The sequence below is a fragment of the Dermacentor albipictus genome, chromosome 2 (assembly GCF_038994185.2).
Source record: "Dermacentor albipictus isolate Rhodes 1998 colony chromosome 2, USDA_Dalb.pri_finalv2, whole genome shotgun sequence".
NCBI lineage: Eukaryota > Metazoa > Arthropoda > Arachnida > Ixodida > Ixodidae > Dermacentor > Dermacentor albipictus.
The window spans coordinates 71,216,887-71,242,141 of NC_091822.1; the positions used below are offsets into that span (position 1 = coordinate 71,216,887).

A 25,255-nucleotide genomic window follows, 5' to 3' on the forward strand; every position below is an offset into this window, starting at 1 on the left:
AATCATACTGTTCTGCCCAGCTTGGAGGCGGTCGTTTTGGCATGTCATGAGCGTATTACCGCATTCTTTGGCGCATATTTTGAAGCCGGCATCATCGCCAACTTTTGTTGTTACAATAAGCCTATGAGCTTTTCGAAGGACACCACTCACACTCTCTGGCCACCTTTAACCTGCTGACATAGCATGCCAGCCCTTTTATCTTCTAGGCATTGATTTTCTGGGCAGCTTTATGTGCCTGTACTGGCAAGCAAGCGGAATTTCGTAACAACAGATCACGCCGCCCAATCGCAATCGCACGCTCCATCCCGACCGGCTGTGCAAATTCTGTTGCAGAAATTTCCTAGAGAAGGTCATCTTTTATCACGACAACCTTGGACAGCTCTTCAACTACTAAGATGGTGGGTGACTAAACACAAACTTGCTGCTAATTATCACCCAGAAATGAACGTCGTAACTGAGCTTCTGAGACGAATAATACCCCCCTAAAGGCCCTGCGAGAGGGCCTTTAGGGGGGTATTCTGAATAAAAAAATCCTTACTGACTTGCTCTCTGGGGGCCTTTACGACAGAGAAGCTGCCTTGTCATTCGTCAATTTTGCACAGAATTCTCACCACAATACTGCTGCCTGATTTCCGTTTTTCCTCTTGCTTGGCCATGAACCTACGTTACCTCTCGAAAGCCTCATTCCTCGCATCTTTCATTTAATATCAGAGTAAGCTTGTGAACTTTACTCAAGGAACAGGATGTCCTTCATACTGGCTGACGTCGGATTTCGGACAAAAAGAAATGTCAGCGGCACCTATATGACGCCTGCCATTGTGACACTCGACTCACACAGGGTACTATTATTCTTATTTGGTCCACATCGCGGGGCACTGCACCTCGGTGAAGCAGCTTTTATGCAACTCTAGGCCTTATCGCGTCTTCTGTCAAGTCACTAACGTGACGTAGAAAATCGCCCCATTTGACGATATCGTCGCTCAGGCTCGCTCCGACGTAGTTCAAGTCTCGTTCATCAGGCCACAACATTCGGTCACCTTCTAACCTGCACCGGCATGATGCTTCTGCAGACGGGGGTGACATTGCAGAATGGTGAAGACATCGAAGATTAACCTGAAGACGACGCTCAGAGTCTCCTACAGCTAACCACCATCTTGCCAGCCGCCAAAGTCATTAGAACCTTCTTGAAAAGATACTTTTTGGTTTGAGCAAAAATATCACTAGCTTCCGTATGGGGAAACCTCTCGTCGCTATTCATCTAGCTTCCGGCATTACATACATAATCTACAGACCATTAGTTTGTAGATGATAGAGCGTACGAACCGAACGCTTATTAGCACAATGGTTTCAATGTACGGCCACTCGGGTCATAAATGTGATTGAAAGCTACCTTTCATCGCCTACGCATTCGAGAGTATGAGACATGATACGAATGGCAGAAGTTCTTACTTTGTGCTTTATGTTCAGCTGCCTCATTACATGGTGAAAACCAGATTCAAGCTTATTACACATGACAACGACATATTGCTGATATCATCTGCCGAGCAGAAAAAAGCTCGTGGCGTGCTTGTTTGTGCATCCTGGCACATCAGGATCGCTCAAGGATACGATACCATGGCCGTCGCCACCACTTTGTCTTTCACACTGATGACCTCGCCTAGCTGTGGACACGCAGCAGAAACGCTGTTTATGCGCGAATTTAGCAGAACATTGGCCTTACGCTATTCTAGAACTCATTAGTGAGGTCGTGTACAAAGTACCATGCCTGGCGGAAACACGATGGCGCAACGCGAAAACCAAAGTTACACAAGTTGCCCGTCTCAACCGCTACTAGTCCCGCCAAACTGACTGGCTTCGCCGTCCGGCTTCGGCTGCAATGGGAGAAATATTATAAGATTTCGTAATTGTGGTGGATGGGCAGAAGCTTGCACAGAGAGCATCATGTAGGTATAAAGGCGAGGTTGAGAATGACGAATGGTTCGTTTTTCGTCGGGGCCTGAAGCAGCTGTCCTGTACTTCGCCTTCGTCATTTGTCCCAGGTCAGTATATTATCAGAAACCTGCGTCGTACATAAGGGCAGTGTACACTACATTAAGTCGGCAGCACTGCCCAAAATGTGCTTATTGAGAACAGGAACAGTACCATTGCCAATGCTCCATAAAATTTTGCCGTCTAAGATATAATATGCTTGTGCCACTGCGAAAGGTAAAAGAAACAATCTGAGGCAAAGGTTGCAGTTAAGAAAAAGTTTCTGAAACGCTGGACCATTCTCACCGCATCTTAGACGGCGCTTACACCACAAGCAGTCCTCGGCTATTTAGTAGAAATATGCGGCGCTAGTGACAAGATGGCGGGTGTTAAGTGAACAGCCCTACGAATCAATCACCCTGGATTTGTGACGTTGTCCTCACTCCGTGCGGCATGCATCCCAGATTCTTGGTTGTCAACAGATGTGCTTTTACACCACTTGCATCCGATGCACATCGGAGAAGGTTTCTTGGCCAGCATGACGATCGGAATCGAGTGCATCATGATCCCTCCAAGAAGAAGTACGGCACCTCGGAAGCCATATTTTTCTATCAGGCCGGACAGGATCAACTGTCCGATGATGCCGGCTAGGCCCCATCCAACGCCGTACAACAGAGAGAGGGCCGTCGTCCTATACTTGTCGAAGTGGAGCATGGTGTAGATCGATGCGGATGTGGTAAACAGCCCCATTCCGAAGCCTGAAAAGAAAAGGGTGAAAAAAAAACACAATCCTACGCACATTTGGGAATCTATGTGAAGCGAAGCTTTCCTGAAGCAGGTAATGAAATGCTGTGTGCCCATTTCATTCCTACGTCCTTGTTATAAAGGGAACTGGCATGTGTGCCCGTGATCTCACGCACCTATGCTAAGCAATGGAATAACCTTCATATTGCCATAATTTCTTCTTCTTCGTTTGAAATTTGCCGCCCACTTCTTGGAGCCATATTATAGAAATCATAATGAACACGAGGCAATGATCTCATACAGACAGCTTGCGTTACTACGATAGAAGTATACGTGCGCTTGCAGCCGAATGCTTAGGAAACTAGGCACCGTACGGTTAGAATGGCATGCCTAGTCAATCAATGAAATGATTGATGAGGCATGCCATGAATGTGTCGCGCAAAAAAAGAGACGCTATAGTGGGCCGTCCTCTCCAGCGCTTTCCAGTGGGTCAATCTCTCAAGCGCTTTTGCTCGGGGAACGCCGCTCGAGCTGGGAGTCCGTGCCCTGCTGCAATGCTCGGCACCAAACGCCGCTGACTGTTAAACGTTTTAACAACTCGTAGACGGTGTTCGACCTACAATGTACATCCTGGAACTTCGATGCCCTACCCTATCCCCAACCATGTCTGAACACGCATCCCAGACAACCACTCCTACTCCATTACAGCAAGTGCCTCCTGCGTGCATCATATGCTATGGTATGCTTCGCCATAGGTACGACGCCATTTTCAGCGGCTCAGACGACACCGACGTTAAGGTCTGGCTGACGACATATGAGAGGGTAAGCGCCTACAACAAACGAGACGATCCCACAAAACTGAGTAACATGCTTTTCTATCTCGCGGGTGTCGCCAGTCTCTGGGGCAACAACCATGAGTCCGAGTTTCCGACGTGGTCTTTGTTCAATACCTGTTTAATGGCTGTGCTTGGTCACCCGGCTGTGCGCAAGCTGCGTGCATACTCGCGGTTGCGAGAACGTACATAGCAACAGGATATATCATTTACGAGCTACATTATGCATGTTCTCGACTTGTATTAGAGAATCAACGAGATGACGGCGGAATTCGACAAAATGCGACATGTCATGAAAGGAATAGAGAACGATACTTTCAACATGCTTCTTGCAAAGAATCCTCAGCCCGTGACCGACATCGTCGCTCTATGCGAAAGCTACGAAGAGCTACAAAGGCAGCTCTAGTAGACACTTCGTCCTTCATCACGGGACGAACACATTGCTGGTTTGGCTACCATTTACGATCAGTTAACGCTTCTTGCAGAAATGGAAGCGTTCGTCTTGAAGGGAGCTGCACGCCAGCTCTCCTTGACGACGTGGGTGTTTAACAGCCTGCCTGGAATATTATGCCGCAGCTCCATCGCAAAAATGCGCAGGATAACACCAAAGCCTTACCCGACCAGCGTTATCATTCTCCTGCGGCTTCTCCACTTAGCGACTCTGAAGTCGCGCGGACCAAACCACTCTCTCCATCTATGACTGTCCGCTATGCCGACGTCGTGGCTAGGCCCCAAATACAGCCCGACATGTAGTCATATCAGAAGCGGCGCCCTTCTAGGCGTGTTGTGACATGGATGGGACCTGCCCTAGCGAACCAGTGGCGTACTCCTAATAACTGGCCCATGTGCTTTGCATACGGCTACGCCGGTCACGTCGTACGTTTTCGTAATCGTGTGCAGCCGCCTAGCGCCGCACCACCCGTGAACAGCCAGCCTAAACGTTCATACAACGAGCACTCGTGGGCTACGCCTCCGACTTTGCGCCCGACGCCAACTACCCGCCGTTCGCTGTATCCTCGCCGTAGCTCTCTCTGGCCGATGAGACGTAGCCCCGTCACTGGGCACGAGGAAAACTAATCGTCACAATCAAAGAGGCAAGGGCTGCGACACCATCGAAATGTGAAGGTCCTCAAAGAATTCCCTCGAACGTAATGGAAGCGTTTGTTGACGGTGTTCGCGCATGTGCACTCGTAGACACAGGAGTCACCGTATGTATTATGGACGCTAAGTTTTGCCGCATACTTCGGACAGTCACGCTTTCTCTTTCAGGGCTATCCCCCCGCACAGCCAGTGCGCAGAATATTCACCCCTTAGCGGCTTGCTTTGCTCGTGTTGTCATTGGCGATGTTCCATACGCCATAGAATTCATAATCCGTTCCTCGTGTTCTCATGACGTTATCCTCGGCTAGGATTTTCTCTGGTGCCACAATGCCCTTATCCATTTCGCACGGGCTGAAATAGAACTCTCGTTGCTGTTAGATTTGCCGCTCCGACGGATCTTCGCTTTCGAGGAAACCAATTGTCCAAGCAGGCTCCCACGTTCCTCTGAACGCATCAACCGTCGTGTCCAAGTACTGCAGCGGAATCTGAGATGGGGCTATTGAACTACTAACTCCAGCTGACCGTTTTGTCATGGGGAAAGGTCTGCTGCTACCTTTTGCTACAGTGGACATCACATAGGGCTCCAGCATCATTGTCGCGCCCAATCTGTTTCCATATCCTGTGATGCTGCTCCAAGGGGAATATCTTGGCAAACTAGAAGCAATCGAGGACGTGCAAGTTACGGGCGTGCCCACTTACCATTGTTGTACTAGTTCCAGTGCGTTCAGTGCTGTTTCTGCGTGTGAACTATCGCCCAGTGATGTGGTCGGTTCTTCATTTACCGATGACCAGGCCCGGTCAAGCGATCACAGCTGTTCTGTCATTTAGAATTTCGTGCTTCTTTCTATGTAGGGCAATCTTCCCACGGCCGGACGTCAAATGTTACTCATCGGATTGACACTGGCTCGCAACCATCAGTGCGCAGCGTCCGTATTGTGTAGCTCCTGAAGAACGTCGTGTAATCAACGAACAAGTCGACGACATGCTTCGCCGAGAGGTGATACAACCTTTCAACAGTCCATGGGTATCACCTGTCGTCGTTGATAAGAAGAAAGATTGTTCCGTGCGGTTCTTTGTGACTACCGGCGCCTCAACAGGATCACTCGAAAGGACGGCTACCCGCTCCCGCGCATAAACGATGCGATTGGCCGTCTAGAAGTCACAGAATCCTTTTCATTTCTTGATTTGCGCTCAGGGTATTCGCAAGTGCCAATGGCCGACGCCGATAGGCCGAATACAGCTTTTGTTACATCCTACGGTTAATACGAATTTAACGTATTGCCTTTTGGGCTTTGTAAGGCACCGCTAACTTTCAAGGGCATCAGGGACACAGTTCTACAGGGCTTGAAGTGGCACACGCGCTTGTGCTATCTTGACGGCAGTGTAGTTTTTTGCTCCTTAGTTCACCACGCATTTTTAATAGCTCCGGTGTTTTTTGACGTCTCAAACAAATGCTAGCCTACTACTAAGCCTAAAGACGTGCCGAGTCACAGGTCGGCAGCTGACAATTCTAGGTTACGTCCTATCCAAGGGTGGAATACTCCCCGACCCAGCCAAACATCGGGCCGTCACCGAATTGCCTAAGCCAACTGCCGTCAGAAAATTGCGCAGTTTCATAGGTCTCTGCCCTTACTTCTAACGCTTCATTCGCAATTTCGCCGCCATGATATTGCCGCTGAGGAAGCTACTTAGAAGCAACGGACCTCTTTCGTGGTCGTCCGAGTGCGACGAGGCCTTCACAAGGTTCCGTCGTTTGCTAACTTCTCCGCCAATTTCGCGCCATTAGGACCCGCCAGCCCCTACCGAGGTACACACAGATGCCAGCGGTGTTGGCCTCGGCGCTGTGCTTGCGCAGCGCAGACAAGGGTTTCCTGAGTATGTCGTAGCCTATGTAATTCAAACACTTACGAAAGTTGAAACCAATAGCATTTTGACAGAATAAGAACGCTTGGTCATCATATGGCCTCTAATTTTGAACGTGATTTGTATGACCGTTAATTTGATGCAGTTACGGACCGCCATGCACTATGCTGGCTGCCGTCCTTCAAGGATCCCTCAGGCAGTCTTGCCCGCTGGGCACTTCGCCTGCAGGACTGCGATATCGGAGTGCTGTACCGCCGCGGACGCCAGAATTTTGACACCGAGGCCCTCTCACACTCTCCTTTGCCTGACGACAGTGCCTGTTGCCCACTACCCCAGTTTACCGTTCCTTGGCTTGGCTTTACCGGCATCGCTTCTGAGTAGCGCAAGTACCATTGGATTCCCTCCCTTATAGACTTGCTTTCTGGTTCATCAGCACAACCAACCACTCGCACGTTGTGTGGTCAAGCTCACCAATTAGTCATTCATCAAAACTTGCTTCACCGATTCAATTCTAACACCGACAGGTGCCAGTGGTTGTTGGTAGTACTTCGTGGTGAGCGTTCCAAGATATGCGCAGCTTTCCACGCCGATCCAAATAAAATCAAATAAAATCATAGATTATTTCCAATGCGCAGTGTGCACACTCGGGAGTTTTGAAAACGTACTTGCGCCTTGTACTGTGGTACTACCGGCAAAGGATGTTAAGCTACGTTCAAAAGTTCGTTCACTCTTACCCCAGTTGTTAGCACCGGGAACCTCCCCCCCTCGCCCCCCCCCCACATCTGTCATGAGGCATTTTCCAACCTTTACCTTGCTTCACCAGCTCATTCGGGCGCGGCGGCATTGCTTTCTATAGGCCCCTTCCCATGACGTCAGCTTGGAACCGCTGGGCCATAGTGGCAGTCGACCACCTCACCCAATACGCCGTAACCGCCGCCCTCCCGGCAGGTACCGCGTCCGATGTTGCCTCTTTCCTGTGCCGCCGTTTCATCCTGTGTCATCAGCCACATTAGGAACTGCTCAGTGATCGCGGACATGTCTTCCTGTCCAAAATAGTTTAAGCCATTCTTCAATAGTGCCATGTTGTTCATCGTAGGACTACGGCGAACTACCCTCAAAGCAATGGTCTTACGGAACGCTTCAACCATACGCTCGGCGGTATGCTTGCCATGTACGTCGTCTCCGACCAACAAATTGGGACGTCATTCTGCCTTTAGGCGGTAATTCGGGGCTTGGGGCTTTCGGGGGTAATTTTAGTTAAGAAGAGGGACGATATAGTGGGCCATCCTCCCCAGCGCTTTCTAGTCCGTCAATCTCTCCAGCGCTTTTGTTCGGGGAGCGCCACACGGGCTTGGAGTTCGCGCCCTGCTCTAACAATCAGTGCTAAATGCAGGTGACTAATAAACACCTTTACAATTGAATAAATTATTGAATGAAACTTTTTTTCCTGAAGAAATGGCTTTATGACATGGATAGGGTGTGGGGGTTGTTCGGTGACGTTATTTAAGTAATCGGCACTAATGGTTCTGAGACCCAGCAATGTCAGCTTTAGTAAAGGAATCGTGCAGTCGATGACGCTTCATGTGGGAATGAGGATCTCTAGGCATCGCTTCTTTGATCCGACAATAATTTACTAGAAAATACAACCAGCAGCCTAGACATCTTTAACGGTAGTAAAAATGGCAGTGGTATCCTGCGTGCAAGATATCCGGCAATACAGCAGTAATACCGAACCAGCCAGTAGCCACTCTTAGGAAAGTCCGGTGGAGTGGAAAAAAAAAAACGCTTCGCTGTTGAAGTGATTCACAGATCTATGCGAACAGCAAAAATATATAAAAGAACAGAGCTGTGTATAAGCGATTTCTCACGCCCTTCGAAGGTGACAGGGTTCTATTTCCTGGCTGTACTAAGTCATGATTCATCACCAACTGCCTTGTTACACGGCTGTTTCTGCCCCCCCCCCTTCTCACCTCACAAGCTCCATTGCTGGATCATGCAGTCATCTTTCATCACGATGGCCTTACCAACCGCAGGTGGATCTCCCACATGGAGCCAGTAAAACGTGACGTGAGAAAGAAGAATCACGGTTCACTCTCTAAAAAAAAAATCGGCCCTGAAGTTGCTTATTGCGGAAAGGTATAAACAAAGTTACTTATTTTAGAATAAGTACAAATTACATTTCAAAGGTGAAATCCAGCACCTTGACGCTGGCTGCATTGCTGCTTATTCTTTTCTCACTATTTAATACAGACTACGTCATACGCCGGCTTTCAGCGCCGTGCGAAATCGACGGTGAAATTTGCCTTGGATGTAATTTTTTCCTGTGTTTAGTTGTCATTTTAGACAAACTTCTGGATGTACAGTTTTGATGTTGGCTGCCATTGCGTGGTACGAATAGTAATTTTTGTTACGCTGACGACATTTTTTCATCGTAGGTTATTTTTTGAAGAAAGTTCGTTTTACGCTCATGTAACCATAATTCCCCCCTCACTGAATGCCTTCCTGAAAACGTGTGAGGTATTGACGAATAAATATACAAATGGCTGCACTGTAAATTTCATACTTTTGTCCAATGAGGGCTAATGGCATGATGTTCATGTTCGCTGAAAACTTTGGTGGTTCCTTTCATGGATCACAAGAATTGCACCATTTCGGTTGTTCTTGTCACCTCTAAAACAGCCTCGATCCGTGCGAAAAACAACAACAAAGCCGTTTTTAGAGAAATCATAATAAATAAATATATCAACCAGAGCGCACAGAGAAAAATAACCTAGAAAGACACAAGAAAAAATATTAGCACTGATGAATAGTCGTGCACACTAATGAGCTCTACGTGTTCGCGTCTAATCTCGCTTTGGTTCGTATTTCAAAAGCCACTGAGCTCACTAAGCACGACAAGAGGGCTCTTTATACTTTCCGCACGGCAACATTCTACACAGTTAATACGGGTAGCTGTGTATTTATTATTATTTGCACCAGTATGAGACGAAATATCAAGGAAAGCAAACTAAACTACCTCCACCTCCTTAAATATGCCCTTGGACATGGGTAACTGAATATTTCTTTTGTCTTGCGCACTAGGTTATAAGAGAGTGACTTAACGAAGAGTGCTGAAAACCATTTCATTATTCGTACTCGAATGCGGAATTCACTACTCGAAATTAGGGAATAGTAATTTTGTTTACGAATATGAAAAAACATAACGCTCATGGTGTCTCAAATGAGAAAGAACCGTAGAAGTGAGGATTTTTCCGACTGCTTCAAAGGCGCTGCAGTTTCCGTGTAGGGTCAACAGTTACTCAGCGATTGTGGTGATGCAGACAAATTGTCCTCATTTATTTTCAATCAGACAATCAGTTTTCAAATAAATTAATAATCCGATCATTCCCACCATGATTTCCCGTCTTTGAAGCCATGTGCGGTGCTGTATAGCATCGCATTTTTCTCCTTCAATGATACCGACCCTCTATTCGTCTGCTGAGGCGCTGCTCCTTTCTTAAGCTTTTTTGGCCAACCCTGCAGTGTTTGGCGTGTCTGATGGGTCGGTCGGTATCTCGGCCATGTCATTGCGACTATACGTACGTGCGAAGGTTATACAGGGGTTTCGGAATATTCAAGACCTGAATAATTTTGAAAATGATCTGACAAATCCTATTGACTTCAGTAAACTTATGTGACGGTTTGCAAGTTTCCCTCCAAGCCTGGCATCATAACTTTACATTTCCCCCCCAGTTGTTCCAGCCACAACAGAGGCGAACGCAGTATCTCCCACCTTTTGAACCCCGGGGTGTTTCGAAACTTCCTTTCATTCTGAAGGAAATTACAATGGTATTCGCGAAAGTATGAGTGAAACACTGGGTTACTCCACAGTTACATTGTAGTGCGCACAATTTCAACTGCGGGCACATTAAACTGAAGGTTCGACAATGTCCGGGTGACCTTTCATCATAGGAGCTCCCGAAGTCGTTTGTCGTGCGCAGGTCGTGATACTCGAAGACGCTGCTGAATTATTTCCTGAGAAACTGAACATATCTGCACCACATTATAAAGTCAGGAGCAGTTGACCATGCAGCAGCTATTGGTTAAATGTTGGCGAAATTATTTAAACGCCGAGCAAAAGTACCATCGAGTGTACGCACCGAAGATAATTTCGGAGCACTTCGAGTGGTCTGACGACGACTTCCTGGACCGTTTCTGCATTGTGGAGGGAACGTGGCTACGACATTATGGTCCCGTAAATAGCACAGCAGTCCTTGCTGAGGTGGCACTCGGATATTTTGCGACCGGGAAATTTTTAGCTATACTTACGGAATATTAATGACTTACAATATCTACGTGGCTCATACAGCAAATCTACAGTAGTAATGCATGTTACTGTTACGATAAAGGAAGTTTTAAAGAAAGAACGAGGCGGGAAGTTACGGAAAAGTGTTCTATTTTGCAGGACTATGTCACTGTACACAAAGCTACAATAGCAACGGTTTTTTCTACTAGAGTTGAAACGCATTGATGACCACTTTGCTCACCCAATCTTGCTGCATGTGACTAATTTTCGTATCCGTACATAAAGAAATGATTCAAATTTATTCGAGTGACTCTGATGCCATAGCTAAGGTGCAGCAGTTCAACCAATAATCGTCGCAACTTGATTACCTGCTCAAAAAGGCTACTTAAGTATTTACGCGAATTGCGTTGAGCGTGACGAAGATAGTGGGAAATAATGCCGGGTATAAGTGTTTTGCGTTAGTTTCTTCTTGGTCAGATCCAGAACTTTTCAACGCAGATTTTTTTAAATAAGACATTTGTGTTATTCTGAAGAACTGTATGCAACAATCTCATATTGTCTTCTTCCTCATAGCTGCTTCGATCGTTTCGTAATACTCAACAGCAGCGAGCAGAAAACTTTTCCATATAAAATAGGTAGCATAAGTCATTCTGTTTATTCTCTTTCTTTCACGCCGCATGCATGAGGTCTTTCCTATTGTACTACGCAATCTGCGTTACACAAGCCCTGGAGCAGATGATATATCAGTGCGTAAACAGAACAAGTCGCCAATGCCATCTGCGAGCCCCGAAGCGTACTAATTAATCTGATCCTTAATTCTGGCGCACTTACGTCATTGCTTGAAGGTGCAAAACTTATTCTGATTTTCAGGAAGCTATTAAAAAAAATATTATAGAATAGCCACCTAACATTGTTTCGTCCCTCCTTAAGCAAAGTTTTTGAAAAATATCTTGTGATATGACTAAACTACGCTCACGAAAGTTCCACATCCCTAAATTTTGCAGTTCAATATTGGACCGCGAAGGACTATAAACTTAGTGTTACTTTCCCTGATTTCATGAGAAATATTCTTAATAAAAATTAATGCAACTGTTCCGTTTTCTTAGATTTTAATTAGGCCTTTGATATTATTATTACCGCGATAATATTTCGTAAACAAGAAGCATAAGAATAACTGATCCTGCCCTAACCTTTTGAAAACATCGGCCTGACAGGGTATTTCGTGTATAAGCGCGTGGAACTTATTACTTCCCGAAAAATTTTACCAAGCCCTACTTATGCCTAAATACTGGGTGCACTGCTGTTTTCTGTACACACCGGTGATATACCTCATGTCACAGACATATCATTTTCTTCTTTAGGTAGACCATGCGACTGTATGTTTTTCAGATGAGTCTATCTCTTTTGAAGTAATCACGCAAACTATTACTGAAGGACTTAAGAAAATGGCCTAGCGACAACTAAATAAATACTTATCTGTCTAAAACGAAATTGTTCGCCTATCTGTTCATACCGAATAGCTTTAGTCGACCCTCCTTTAACGGCAGGTCGTCATTGTATTCCCCTTCGTGACTGGGTTTCATTTGTAGAAGTTATGATAGACAATTATCTGGAGCTTCACCTTCACATCAACCATGTCATGTTGAAGACCACTTTTTGCGTTTCTTTGTTTTCACTCTACATTGCGTTGCTACATTCTTACATTACTTACGTCCTTGTCAGGTTGTAATACATATCTATGTCAATTATCTTCTGTACATCATATACAAAATCAAGAAAAACGTAACGTCAACTGCAGATCTCCTCGTTCTAATGCATTGAGCTTTCTTGATCGTGGACAAAAATTTATCAAATAGTTATTCGACTATAATTTAGCAATTTAGCAAATTTCATCAATCGCTTGCTTTCCAACTGTCCCTGGAAAACAGACAGTGCGATCGTGCCAGCAGATCTGCAATACCAGGCCCGTATTAATTTATTCTGACACCACTTTCATATATAGTGGTCCATATCTCTCTTCCGCAGCTCGAACGTCGCCATTTCATCTCACAGGGCGCTCTAATAGGTATGGTATCGCGGTTACCAGTGGCTTGAGTTTCTACTCGAACAAATTTAAATAAACATTTCGCAGCACTGCGTTGGTACTCCTCAAATTTCGCATAGATATAACTCTTCGATCGCTCTTTGTTTTTTTTAACAAAGGGGGGGAGGGGATCACAATGCGCACTAAAACGCGTGTAATTAAATATCTTCAAAAGATTGCTTCGACTTCGTTTCGATGTTTCTGCGTCGCAAAATTTAAACACTTGTTAGATGTGCTGGTCTGCGTTTTCTGCTAAATATACGAGTGACCTCTGTTTAGGCGTCACATGCCAAGAGAGAGAGAGAAGGAAAGCCAGTGAGGCAGCCAAGGGAAGGAGCTGCTGCAGAAACGTGGACCTGTTTTGACTGTGCCCAGCACCTAGAAGCCCACGTTAGCCTGACGAGGAAGGACTCCAACTATTTATGATATATTGGGCCAAAAAATATAACCATGTGAATTATAGAATTCATTGTTGCATTTTGTTTCATTATTATTGCTTTTAACACAAGCGTCGTGTTGGGCACCGCTGCGAAGTTAGAGAAGTACCCAAAGACACCTACACTCTTAGGCAAAGTTACACCCTTTGGCTTGCCCCTTCTGCCACACAACAATAATCGTTATCTGCCTTGATGCGTTTCCTTTCTTTAATGCTGTGAGCCCGGCACTTTCCAGTAACGAACGGCACGCGCGTTATAAGCATAGAACAGTTTACACCCTTCGGAGTTCCCCTTCTGATAACGCACGTGCCGTTCGTTACTGGAAAGGTCCGGGCTCACAGCGTTAAAGAAAGGAAACGCATCAAGGCAGATAACGATTATTGTTGTGTGGCAAAAGGGGCAAGCCAAAGGGTGTAACTTTGCCAAGAATGTACCAGGTGCCTTAGCATGACCACCTAAACCTAGACAATAAAGGAGAGCGTATTCTTGGAGCAAAAAGTGGGCAATCACAAAGCAACAGTGTCATTATTTCGCAAAAACAAAAGTTCATTCGCTATTTGGCGCAAAACCTTTGTTGCAACCAGCGAAGGTCAACCAGCGAAGCGCTAGTACGCTAGTATCTGTGTGCACTCAAGGTTCATTTTTGCTAATGCTAACGTATTGTCTAATAAATTAGCTAGCATGATAGTTAGCGATTGCGTAAAGTATCGTAAAACAGTTCTAGTGCAGAAACGTCTTTGAATAGGTGTACATGGGTCATGTATTCATACTTTCACAGTTTTAAGCAAGGACAGCGGCTTATTGAAATGACAAAGCGTATCATTAGTAGCAATGAAGGCCGGCGCATAAGAACTAGTTCTCACGTAGATGTTGCTCGGTGAAATCAGTTCAGAGCGACAGAAAAGTTTGATGACAGGAAATGCAAAGAGGGCTGCCTGAGGGACGTTCCTCCAGTCAGCTACTCTGCGTTGGAGGAAGGCGAAGAGGGGAAGAAATAGAGAAGGAAGAGGCGCAAGATGGCCTACGATGACGAGAGGAGGAGGATGTAAATACATAGCAAGTAATTTGGCCTATTCAAAGCCTATAGTCCTGGGCCATACTCTTTAAAAGTAAAGAAAATTGAGTTCAACATCTTTGTAGACGCGTTGGAGTGGCCACGGCACAGGCTCGTTCTGTATGATCACGAAACCGCGCCGGCATGCGTAGTCTTATTTTAAGAAATGCCACCAGCAATGCGCCACGCAGCAGCTCAGTCGCAAACAGATCAGCGTATTTGTCAGACGCCCGGAAATTGACGTTGAGCGTGTTGACAGCGCATGAAATGGTCACGTACGAAACACGCAGTTCAATCATTGGTCCATTTTAAGGCTCATGTAGCTTTGCACCTTGCTTGCTTTGCACCTTGTCCTTTTTCCATCGAAGTATTCGAGACACAGAACGTCGCCCGTTGCACCTGGCATGTTCGTTTGATTTTGTATACCACAAACATAGTCGCGTCTAACTTGCATCGGTGGTCGTGCTTGCTTCGAAACATTTGCACGACAATATGCGTTCTCATTTGCATTATTTGCTAAGCAGCACTGCAGTGTTATCTTCTAAGTGAAGTGAAATAACTGTACGCTGCACAATCCTATGCACAGCGGCTTCTTTCCTCGAATCTCGGCTTTATGCAAGCCATCTAACGAACGCACACGCAAAACAGACTAAGGGCGTCATCTAGTTTCAGCTACATGAACTGCTTCAAGCACTCCCGTTTGTTCATCTGCGTGCCTTACTCGGTCCTCGTCTTAACAGCGCATCCAACAACAGTATGCGTGCATAAAAAAATTAATACTCTCTCTCTGCTGAAAGAGCATATCGGACAAGATGGCATCACGACTGGCAAAACAAGGAATGTCACTTAGGCCAACGTTTTGACAAAAACATGTCTTCTTCAGGGTATACAAGTCTCGCTGTCGAAAAGTTGCTTTAGCAACATTCCTTGTTCTACCACTGGTAATCCCTTCAAGACTCCATCTTCTTGTGAACGTATGTCTTATCGGACTTGATGTTAATTGTTGAACAGAAGTGCAGGCACTCTGACAAACCGCAACTTTAAAGCCTAATGCCATAATTTTTAAATATCACGAAACTTGAAGGTGCCTCTGTGCCACTGCATACATCTGCCATGTCTCTGCCACATTGAGTTCATCTTTTCGTGCTATGCGCATAAGATTAGGCTACATTGCTTGATTCACAGTGCGCACTCTCCTGCACTGTAATGTCACATGCCCGAGATTTAGGCAATGGTTGACACCGTTGAAAGAAAAACTACTTTGTTTTCTCTGCCCTAGTGTATCACCAATTTGACTGAAAGTTAAAACACTGAAGAAGATTTTTCAATATCAGAGATGATACCACCATCGTCAGCTGCAGCCAATTATTATGTCCACTAAAGGGCGACGGACTCTCTCAACAATCGCGATTTTCCCCCGTCTTGCGCTATCTATTTGCAACTTGGGCCTGCAAATTTTCTCACTTCATCCCCCCACTTAATTTTCTGCAGCCCTAGACTGCGCTTCCATTTCCTTGGCACCCAATAGGTAACTCTTATGGTCCACCGGTTATCTCGCCTACGCACTACATGCCGTGCCCAGCTCGATTTTTTTTCTCTTCATGTCAACTAGAGTATCGGCTGTACCCGCTTGCTCCCTGATACGGCGCCACTCTCTTCCTGTCTCTTAAAGTTACACGTGGCATTTTTCGTTTCATGGCTCTTTGCGCGATTCTTAACTTGTTCTCGAGCTTCGTTGTTAACATCCAAGTTTCTGCCACATACGTTAAGATTTGGTAATGCTTGCCATATGCACTGAAACTCATTTTTATTCTGTAGATTTCCTTGTAATCATCAGGGCCCCCTGTGAGTAATTGACCTAGACAAACGCGTTCCTGCACAGGCTCTAGATGCCGACTGGTGATCGTGAGTTGTTGTACTTTTGCCAGGCAATTGTTTATTCCTTTTGCCTTCCGCATGTTCATCTTCTATTCTATTCATCAGTGAAGTCTAAGATTATATAAGTAGCAATAAATCAAAACGAAAATCATGGGTCTGGTTAATATGACGAAGTACACCTAATTTTTGGCACATCCAGAAACCGGTAATTTTCTCTTTTAGTGAAGTACGGCCCATGAAAACCGCGATTATTGCGTTGCCCAACGCAATGTGAGCTACTGTGAATACGCATGACGAGAGTTTTATGCGAAGTCATACGTACCGTGCATAGCACCGAAGGTCACGCTCATACACGTGATGTTAGGGGAAAACGCTGAGCTGATCAATGCGGCGCTGTTAAGGGCGGTGCTAAGAAGTATGATGTGATAAGCCGTGATACACCGGTGCAGCATGAAGATTCCAAGCCCTGAAAGAAATCAAAGAACAAATATGGTAAATTTAGTTTTTTTCGTAAAAAGGGGGCAGCGAATAAAAACACCTAGCCAACACGACTGAGGAGACTAACAGGCGCTGTCTATGCAGTTGCCGACTGCACTCCGCATGAGGGGAGTGCAGTTGGCAACGGCATAGACAGTGCCTGTTAGTCTCTTCATCAGAAGAGTCACGCATTCAGATGGCGGACTGCTTACTATTGCTAAGAACGACGTTATATGAACATAAGAAAAAGGCAAGGCAACGTTTATCAGTGCCATTAGGATTTACTAAAGAAAATAAATCACGATTACTGCGACGAAAGGTTTCCGTCTTCAGCAAGAACACGCAAACGAAAGCCAGATGGCGACACCGCATTGAAGTTTTGAACCAAATTATCGAGACTTCATAAGGGTTGACGGCTTGTAATCAGTTCCAGTTAATTTTTTAGTGGTGCAGGTGGAGTATAGTATATCCTAAGAATGCCATAGACTGACCTTCGCAAAAATGTTTCTGGGATATTAGTTGTTAGTAGAATTAGGAACTTTGCTGAAATGGGGCACTCTAGAATAAAATAGATCTCCCAAGGTTCTTTAGCGTGCACTTATTGAACGCTACGCCGGTGTTCTTGCAGTTCGCCTCCAAACGAAATAGGGCAACTGCAGGCGGGATCTCAATTTGCGGATTCCTTACTGCCCTGAATAGTTCAAGTTACGTGGAAAGGAAAATAACGATCGCATGACTTACCGACTGAATAAAATAGGGGAAGAGATAAAAATTCGCGACGTCATATTGACGTGCCCGCGCTGGCTTTCCGTCCTGAAATTCAAAATATGGAAGGTATACCTTCCTTTTATTCTATAAGTATTGCACATTTCATGACATTGCCAACAAAACAAAACTATTTCAAGGATATTTTATCAGTGCAAACTTGTCTAGCTTTCCCTTTAAGAATGCCAGGATGGACTACTGGAAGAAACCAAAATAACGTAGAGAGGGTAGGATGCAGATAAGCGCTTGTTTGACAATCGACGCTTTCTTGTGTGCACGCCTACGAAGGCGGATTTTCTTTTTCATTTAGTATGGTCGTGTCTGAAACAGTTCCTCAAGGTACACTTAGGCGAAACCGCATAGGGCATTTCAGTAGACAGTTCCGCGACGTCGAACGTAGAAAGTAAATGGATGTATGCCAGATGTCCAGGCATAGTCAGCGCTTCGAGAACATATCATTGAGACAGTTCCGCGACGTCGAACGTAGAAAGTAAATGGATGTATGCCAGATGTCCAGGCATAGTCAGTGCTTCGAGAACATATCATTGAGACTGGCAACGCCGCCAACATTCGTGTCGTGTAAAATACACAGGTGATATCGGGCAAGTTTCCTAGTATTTTGTTCGTTAACACTTGAGAAGTTGGTGCCGGTGCTAGGATCTGTTTCCTTCCTTTGTAATCACTGATGCTCGTTAGGTCAGTTCACGTCGCTTCCGATGTGGCGCAAAATAGTCCACGTGTACGCTTAAAAGAACACGCTCACGGTATCCACTGTTCAACTCCCCTCCCTACCATTAACCCCTATCCTGCAAAGACACACACACACACACAAACACACGCACACACACACACGCGCACGTGCTCACGCACGCATGCACATACACGCACACGCACGCACACACTTCCTTGAACAAACTCCTAATTACCGTCTGCGCAGCTCAGTCGTCTTGCGGTTGCGAAGTTTTTATTTATTTATTTATTTATTTCAGAATACTGCCGGCTTCCATTTGGAAGCCCAGGCAGGAGTGGTACAACATCACGTGATTTCAAACTTTTTCTTGAAGGGGATAAAAAAATAAAAAGAGTAAAAAACAGTCTAATAGGCAAAGTAAACATATGCAAATACACAAAAGAAATACAATGATGCCGTCACATTGCTGCCAATAGCAAAGGCGTAATAAATGAGTCATCAGAATTTGTAACAAGTAAAGGTACAGTGAATGCATGACATTACAAGCACGTCTGTACTGCATATAAGAAGGAATCTGGAGTGGCTGAGTTGACCACGCTTTGCGGAAGAGCGTTCCATTCGCCAATTGTCTTGGGCAGGAAGGAATAAAGATATGCGTTTGTTCTAGCGCGCGGCAATAATATTGTTTGATTGTGCTTACCTCTGGTCAGTCGCGATTTGTTAAATTGCATGTAGTTGTCAAATCTCATTTTAGTGTGGTTGTTAACTATGTTATACATTGCTTGTAGACGGTGCATTTTGCGACGAGTTTCTAGTGTCTGGAGCCCAGAGCGCAACCTTAAAGAGGTGACTGAAATGCGCCAATTGTAAGCATTGTAGATAAATCTAAGAGCTTTTTTTTGTACTCTTTCGATAATGTCTATACCAGCCTTTGTGTGAGGGTCCCAGACTATATCGGAATACTCGAGTGTTGGCCTAATAATTGCCTTATATGCAGTTAATTTGGTAGCACTAGTGCAGTTTTTTAAACGGTGCTTTAATAACGATAACTTTTTCATTGCTGCCGCAGAAACATACCTAACATGAGCGGTATAGCTCATCTTGGAATCAATTGTAATTCCAAGATATGTGAATCCCTCTACCTGTTTAATGTCCATATTATTTATCGTGTAAGTGCAAATTAGCGGATTTTTTTTACGTGTAATAACCATGTGCGCGCATTTCGAGATGTTTAGGGTCATATGCCGCTGGATACACCAGTCGTGTATTGCTATTAGATAGTCAGTTAAGCTAGATTGGTCATCCACAGATTGAATGCTCGAGTAAACAATACAATCGTCCGCAAAAAAGCGACACCGCACGGAAAATTTGCAAGCCAGGTCATTTAGGTAGATAAGAAAAAGAAGTGGCCCTAAAACCGAGCCCTGTGGAACGCCCGAAAGTACAGAGGCGAGCGATGAATTCGAAGCACCTATGCTGACAAATTGTTTTCGATGCGTCAAGTACGAATCAAGCCAACGCAAAATTTGTTCGTTGCGTATGATGCTGTTTAGCTGTATCATCATTTTTTTGTGTGAAACCCGATCGAAGGCTTTCTCGAAATCTAAAACAAGAATGTCTACCTGCCCACCTTGATCCAAGATTGCCAGTATTTCGTTGGTCATATGAAGTAACTGCGTAGTGGTAGAAAAGCCACGCCTGAAGCCGTGCTGACTCTCACTAAAGAAGTCATTATTTTCTAAAAAGTAACTTAAATGCTTACAAATAAAGTGTTCCATAACTTTAGAAGCGGTGCAGAGTAGGGAGATAGTTCTGTAATTTTCTACATTAAGCTTGTCTCCCTTTTTGTGGACTGGGACTACTTTGGCGACTTTCCAGTCGTTAGGCAGATCCCCTTCGTTTAAACTTACGTTAAATATTATGAACAGGTATTTCGCGGACCATTCGGCGTACCGATTAAGAAAAGCGTTAGGTATGTCGTCAGGACCTGCAGATTTTTTTGGATCTAAGTTTAGCAGTGACGAAAATATGCCTTCCTCAGATATGACAAGATCTGGAAGCTTGAGACCAACGCCATGAGTATCATATTTCTGGGTGGGTTCACGTAAAAATACTGACGAAAAAAACGTGTTAAAAGCTTCCGCAATGCGCTGAGTGTCGGTAACTTCGACATCATTCAGTTTTATCTTGTCTACAAGACTGTTCGGCTTCGATATATGCATCCAAAACTTCCTTGGGTTGTTTTTTAAAATGTTGTGCATTCTGACATTAAAGAAATGGTATTTACTTAATTTTAATTCGGATCTAAGGTCTGCTCGGAGGGACGCCAAAACAGTGTGGCTTGACCGACAGCATGTTAAACGTTTTAATCGACGCTTTAAGTGCAGGATATTACGAGTAATCCACGGGTTTTTTCGGTTGACTTTCTTCCGCTTTTTAGGAACCTACTTTTTGATGCATTCGTGCACGGCGCTCTTAAAGTGCAGCCACAGCTCATTGACGCCTAGGAAACCTTTTCTTTGTTTTTGAGAAAAAGTGTCAAAATCATGTTCTAAGTAGTCGAGAATGCTTTCGTCTTCGGCGTTAATGACATCTAAGAATTCTTTCATAGGTTCGCGCGATCCTGCTAAATGTTTTGTTTATACCTGAGGGTGCTGATCTGATACTGCAAAATATTTGGCGAAACAGATTTCTGCTCCTTTTAGAATTCCTAGGAGTTCACTGTCCACAACGCTGATAAGCTGCTTCAAGGCTTCTGGCATCTGGAGGCAGAGGCGATGGTACAGGGGGGCCACGTCGCTAACATAACACGCAGTCGACAATGATGCGAAAGATATTCTTGCAGTCGACAAGCGATAGTATTTTGAAAATGTTCCCGAGATGGGGGGGGGGGGGGTGTAGGGGGGTTGCGTTTTACGCGGGCAGCTGCATAGTGTTTCTAAGCTGACGCATCAATATTGCTTCCCGGTGAAAGGATGGTGACAGTTTTTTGCAAACATATTGTGAGACCCCTCGCCTGACAGGTGGCTCGCCATGGTGAACACGTTCTCTGGCCAGGCTGCCTCTTCCCTCGTGACGCCGAACTGCTCCATGAAGAGGACAAACAAGAGTCCGAAGCACGCTGACGGCATGCAGATCAGAAACGCAGTGGCGGCCATCGTTACGGGAACGCTCCAGCAACGGTCAATGATGACCACCGCTTCATTGTGTCCGTGGTCACAGTTCGGTGAGCAACTGCGAGCCATTCGTACCTGTATTCAGTACGCGCCACCGACGTCCTGCAAGATATAAAAAGAGAATAAAAGCTATTTGGCCAAATAATTTACTAGTTAAGAAAAAGGCCGTCCTGCAGTGGACCTAAATGCTCTGTGGAAAACTACAATGATAACGGGCTGGAAGCAATTCTCGCCTGCAAGTCAATGTTGCGCTTGTTCATCAATAAATAGGGGACTAGGTAAATATTTCGTAATCAATTTATTCGCGATTGAAAAGGTGGTAGACGTGAAGCGAAGAAATAGACTTCACTGAGCAATCTTTAGTTGTGGACCGGCTGAATACTAGCATAAAAAGTGCAATGCATACATGAATAAAAAATGTTTACCCTATAATCCTTGAAATAACGACATGCTCATGCAAACGCACACCAAGAGTTTGTTTCGCATACTTCTAGTGTGTGTTCTGGTGTGCCATGCATGCTTTCTCCTCTGAACAATTAGCTATTAGTTGCTTATGAAAGTACGCCTCACTGTTTCGTTCTTTCGGGAAATTTCAAAGGTAAAGCTCACGCCATGCCACGTGATGCTGAAAGCTTCAGTGAAGCCCGGTCACGTGGAAAAGAAAATTTGAGCCCCGAAGCACCTGAAGCCCCAAAGAACAAAATGTGCCATCCGCTGCTTTTTTTTAACGCTGTACAAAACTCATTAACACCTCTTCGTCAAAGGACTTATTCGCCAGTGGGCTACCCTGCTACCCTACATACAGGCATGGTTATGTTAGATTGAACAGTGTACTTTGCCGCTTATTGCCTACGTGGTAATATAGGTGTTGGAATAAAAAAAGGCGGATCCATCCTACTGTCGCACGAAGCTACACAGGAAACTCACATGGGCTTCCCAGAAAGCTCAGCGGTTGAAAAAATTTTGTCCTTGTTCGGGAATCGAATCTGGGACTAACGCTTTTTTTTTAGTGGTCCCTCTACCATATTGTCACGTAGTAGAGACGGTGAATGATGCAGCTGCAAAACTGCGAATGAGGAAACTAACTTTTATTGGGTTAACTTGTGCCCAGAAAACTAAGTTACACTAAAAGCACAGCCATAGCGGCGAACATGGTTGGCCATTCTCGAAATCTGTTTGGATGGTCAAGCGCGTTGGCCTTTATACGTTAGCCATAGAAAGTTCCAGAGTTACCGCTGGTGCACATGTTTCCTCCAGAAACTTACACGCAATTTGCGTCACACATACAATTAGATTACACAGGCTTCGGCGACAACAGACAGCACAAAGAACCACCGATAACATGCGAGAAACTTCCGGTACATGTGGGTGCGTGCCGCGCTTAGCGATAACATTTGTTAGACGGTGAAAAGCGGCCACCCGAAAGGATACACAAGTAAACGTGTCAATGCCTCCCTCTCAAAAAGTATCGTCCCCATGCCACAGACATAACAGGAGAGCGAAAAAGCAAAAGGGCACTTATTAAGAAACAACAAAGAAACAAAGTAAAAAAGGATTACAGTCAGAAAAATTGGCTGAAGGCTCAGCTTGGTTAAGCCTGGAAGATTGCGAAAGCAATACCCTTGGCGGCGCCTTGGTTCGGCTGATGGTGTGGACATGGTTGCCCTTTGTCAAACTTATGGCTATACATCATCCGACATAGCGCAAGGCAGCGCGCCGACCACTGCGAGGAGCCGAGCTGTAGCCCCATTTATCCTCCTAGCGTAACGTCACACCAGCGAGCGCCCTCTCTCGGTAGCGTCGCAGCAGTGGCGCGCAAGGCTTCGCCTCCACCATCGATGCCGCGAGCTGGGGCCCCGTCTCTCGGTCTGGCGTGACGTCACACCAGCGAGCGCCCTCTCTCGGTAGCACCGCAGCAGCAGCGCGCAAGGATTCGCCTCCACCATCGATGCTGCGAGCTGGGGCCCCGTCCCTTGGTCTGGCGTGACGTCGCACGGTCACGTGACGCGCAGCTGTGTAAGGAGGCGCCACGACCACCGATGGGCCGAAAGTGCGAGCAGTACTGCTTTCGCAATAAATAAAAATAGAAAGTCCAAAGTTCAGCTATGCTAACGCCAAATCTTTGTTAGCGCTGATAAAACGGCTTAAGCTGCGCAACATGAACTATTTCAGGTCGTGAGCGGTGCTGCTGTGATAGCGAAATGCCATCTGGCACGACCTCATTGTCAGGTGCGGCAATGTGTCGGGTGATCTTATATGGTCCGAAATGGCGGCGTAAAAGCTTCTCGCTAAGTCATTGTCGGCGTATTGGAGTCCAAACCCAAGCACAGTCGCTGGGCTGGTACTCGACGTAACGTCGGCGAAGGTTGTAGTGTCGGCTGTCGGTCCTCTGATGGTTCTTCAATCGCAGGCTGGTGAGCTGTCCGGCTTCTTCGCCATGCTGAAAATAGGTGGCGACGTTAGGATTCTCTTCGTCGGAGACATGCGGCAGCATGGCCTCGACAGTCGTCATCGGGTTCCTGCCATAAATCAACCTGAACAGCGTGATCTGTGTTGTTTTTTGTACCGCTGTGTTGTAAGCGAATGTTACGTACAGCCGGACGACACCTCAAGTCGTGTTGTCGACGTCGACATGCATTGCTGGCTTGTCGGCAAGGATCTTATTCAGGCGCTCTGTAAGACCATTAGTCGGCGGTTGGTAGGCAGTTGGAACCACTCTGTAACTCTAATGACGCACCTGTTGGTTGTCCATCCTACGCATTACATGGCCTGCCCAGGTCCATTCTTTTCTCTTATAGCCAATTAGAGTACCGGTTATCCCCGTTCGCTCTCCGATCCGCACTTCTCTATTCGTGTCCGTTAACGTCACGCCTAACATTTTCGTTCTAGCGCTCTTTGCGTGGTCCTTAACTTGTTGTCGAGCTTTTTTGTAAACCTCCTGCTTTCTGCCCCAGATCTTAGCACAGATGGAATGCAGAGGTTGTACACCTCTATTTACAATGTTAGCGCTATGCTTCCAGTTAGAATCTGACAATCCTTGCGGTATGCACTCCAAACCATTTTTATTCTTCTGTATACTTTCTTCACATGATGAGGGTCCCCGGTGAGTCGTTGACCAGAATGAACGTACTCTTTCAGAGACTGAAGAGGCTGACTGGCGATCCTGCTTATGTCACTTGCTTATGTGGGCACAAGTTCGCCGAATGAAAAGTTAAATGGGTAACTCGCAGTTTTGCGGCTGTGGTCTTCAACGTCTCTACAACGTGTAAAAAACAACGACAATCTCTACTTTTGCAGAAAAATGTAAATTTTGTCTTTTCTAACCGCGGTTTTATGGGTAGACTGACTTCTAGCGAGCATGTCATACCGGATTTATTGCTGAAAAAGAAGAAAAAAGTTACTCAGCAAGGTAATTTAATGATAGCTGCATTGTTTATTTTGTGGGCTACTAAGCACAGGTACTATGAATTTGTGGAGTTGTAAATTGATATTCCTCCGTTATTTCAGTCTTGTGAAGAATGTTTATATTCTTACATGGAGTCACCCATGAGAAATGCGGGAAGAGTGTGAATAAAAAGAAGACGACAATGCTATTCTTACAATTTCCACGGTCTTTCTGCCTTACCGACCATTAAAGAAAACCTTACCCCTCTCCGGAGACCGTAACGGATTGGTAGAAGGTACGGGCTAAGACGAAACTTCCGCCTTCTCCGATCGAGGTGATGTTTGAAGTACAGACCTCTGATGCAGTGAGGGCAACTCCTACGCTCTCCTTGTCATACTACCAAGTGTCATCAAACTTCAGCGGGACATCAGGAGAAGACGTTGGCAGTGTAGAGAGGTGGCATTCGGTGCTTAAGCGAGTTTTGCGTGCGCTCTGTTACGAGCAGAAGGAGGACT

At 45.6% G+C, this 25,255-nt stretch overlaps 1 protein-coding gene across 2 annotated transcripts in view; it reads right to left on the reverse strand.

Annotated features, from left to right (window-relative positions):
• The window catches only part of LOC135908244 (monocarboxylate transporter 12-like), a 37,876-nt gene extending 14,802 nt beyond the window's left edge, over positions 1–23,074 (reverse strand). The window contains exons 1-4 of one of the 2 annotated variants that reach the window (XM_065440006.2): positions 22,976–23,074; positions 21,196–21,457; positions 16,569–16,712; positions 2,387–2,726 (exon numbers count right to left, since the gene is read on the reverse strand). In XM_065440006.2, coding sequence (XP_065296078.1) covers positions 2,387–2,726; positions 16,569–16,712; positions 21,196–21,424 — 713 coding nt within the window. In that variant the 5' untranslated portion in view covers positions 21,425–21,457; positions 22,976–23,074. Of the gene's footprint in view, positions 1–2,386; positions 2,727–16,568; positions 16,713–21,195; positions 21,458–22,914 lie in introns of both variants that reach the window. The other variant, XM_065440007.2, reaches the window with a different exon arrangement.
• Positions 23,075–25,255: the final 2,181 nt, after the last annotated feature.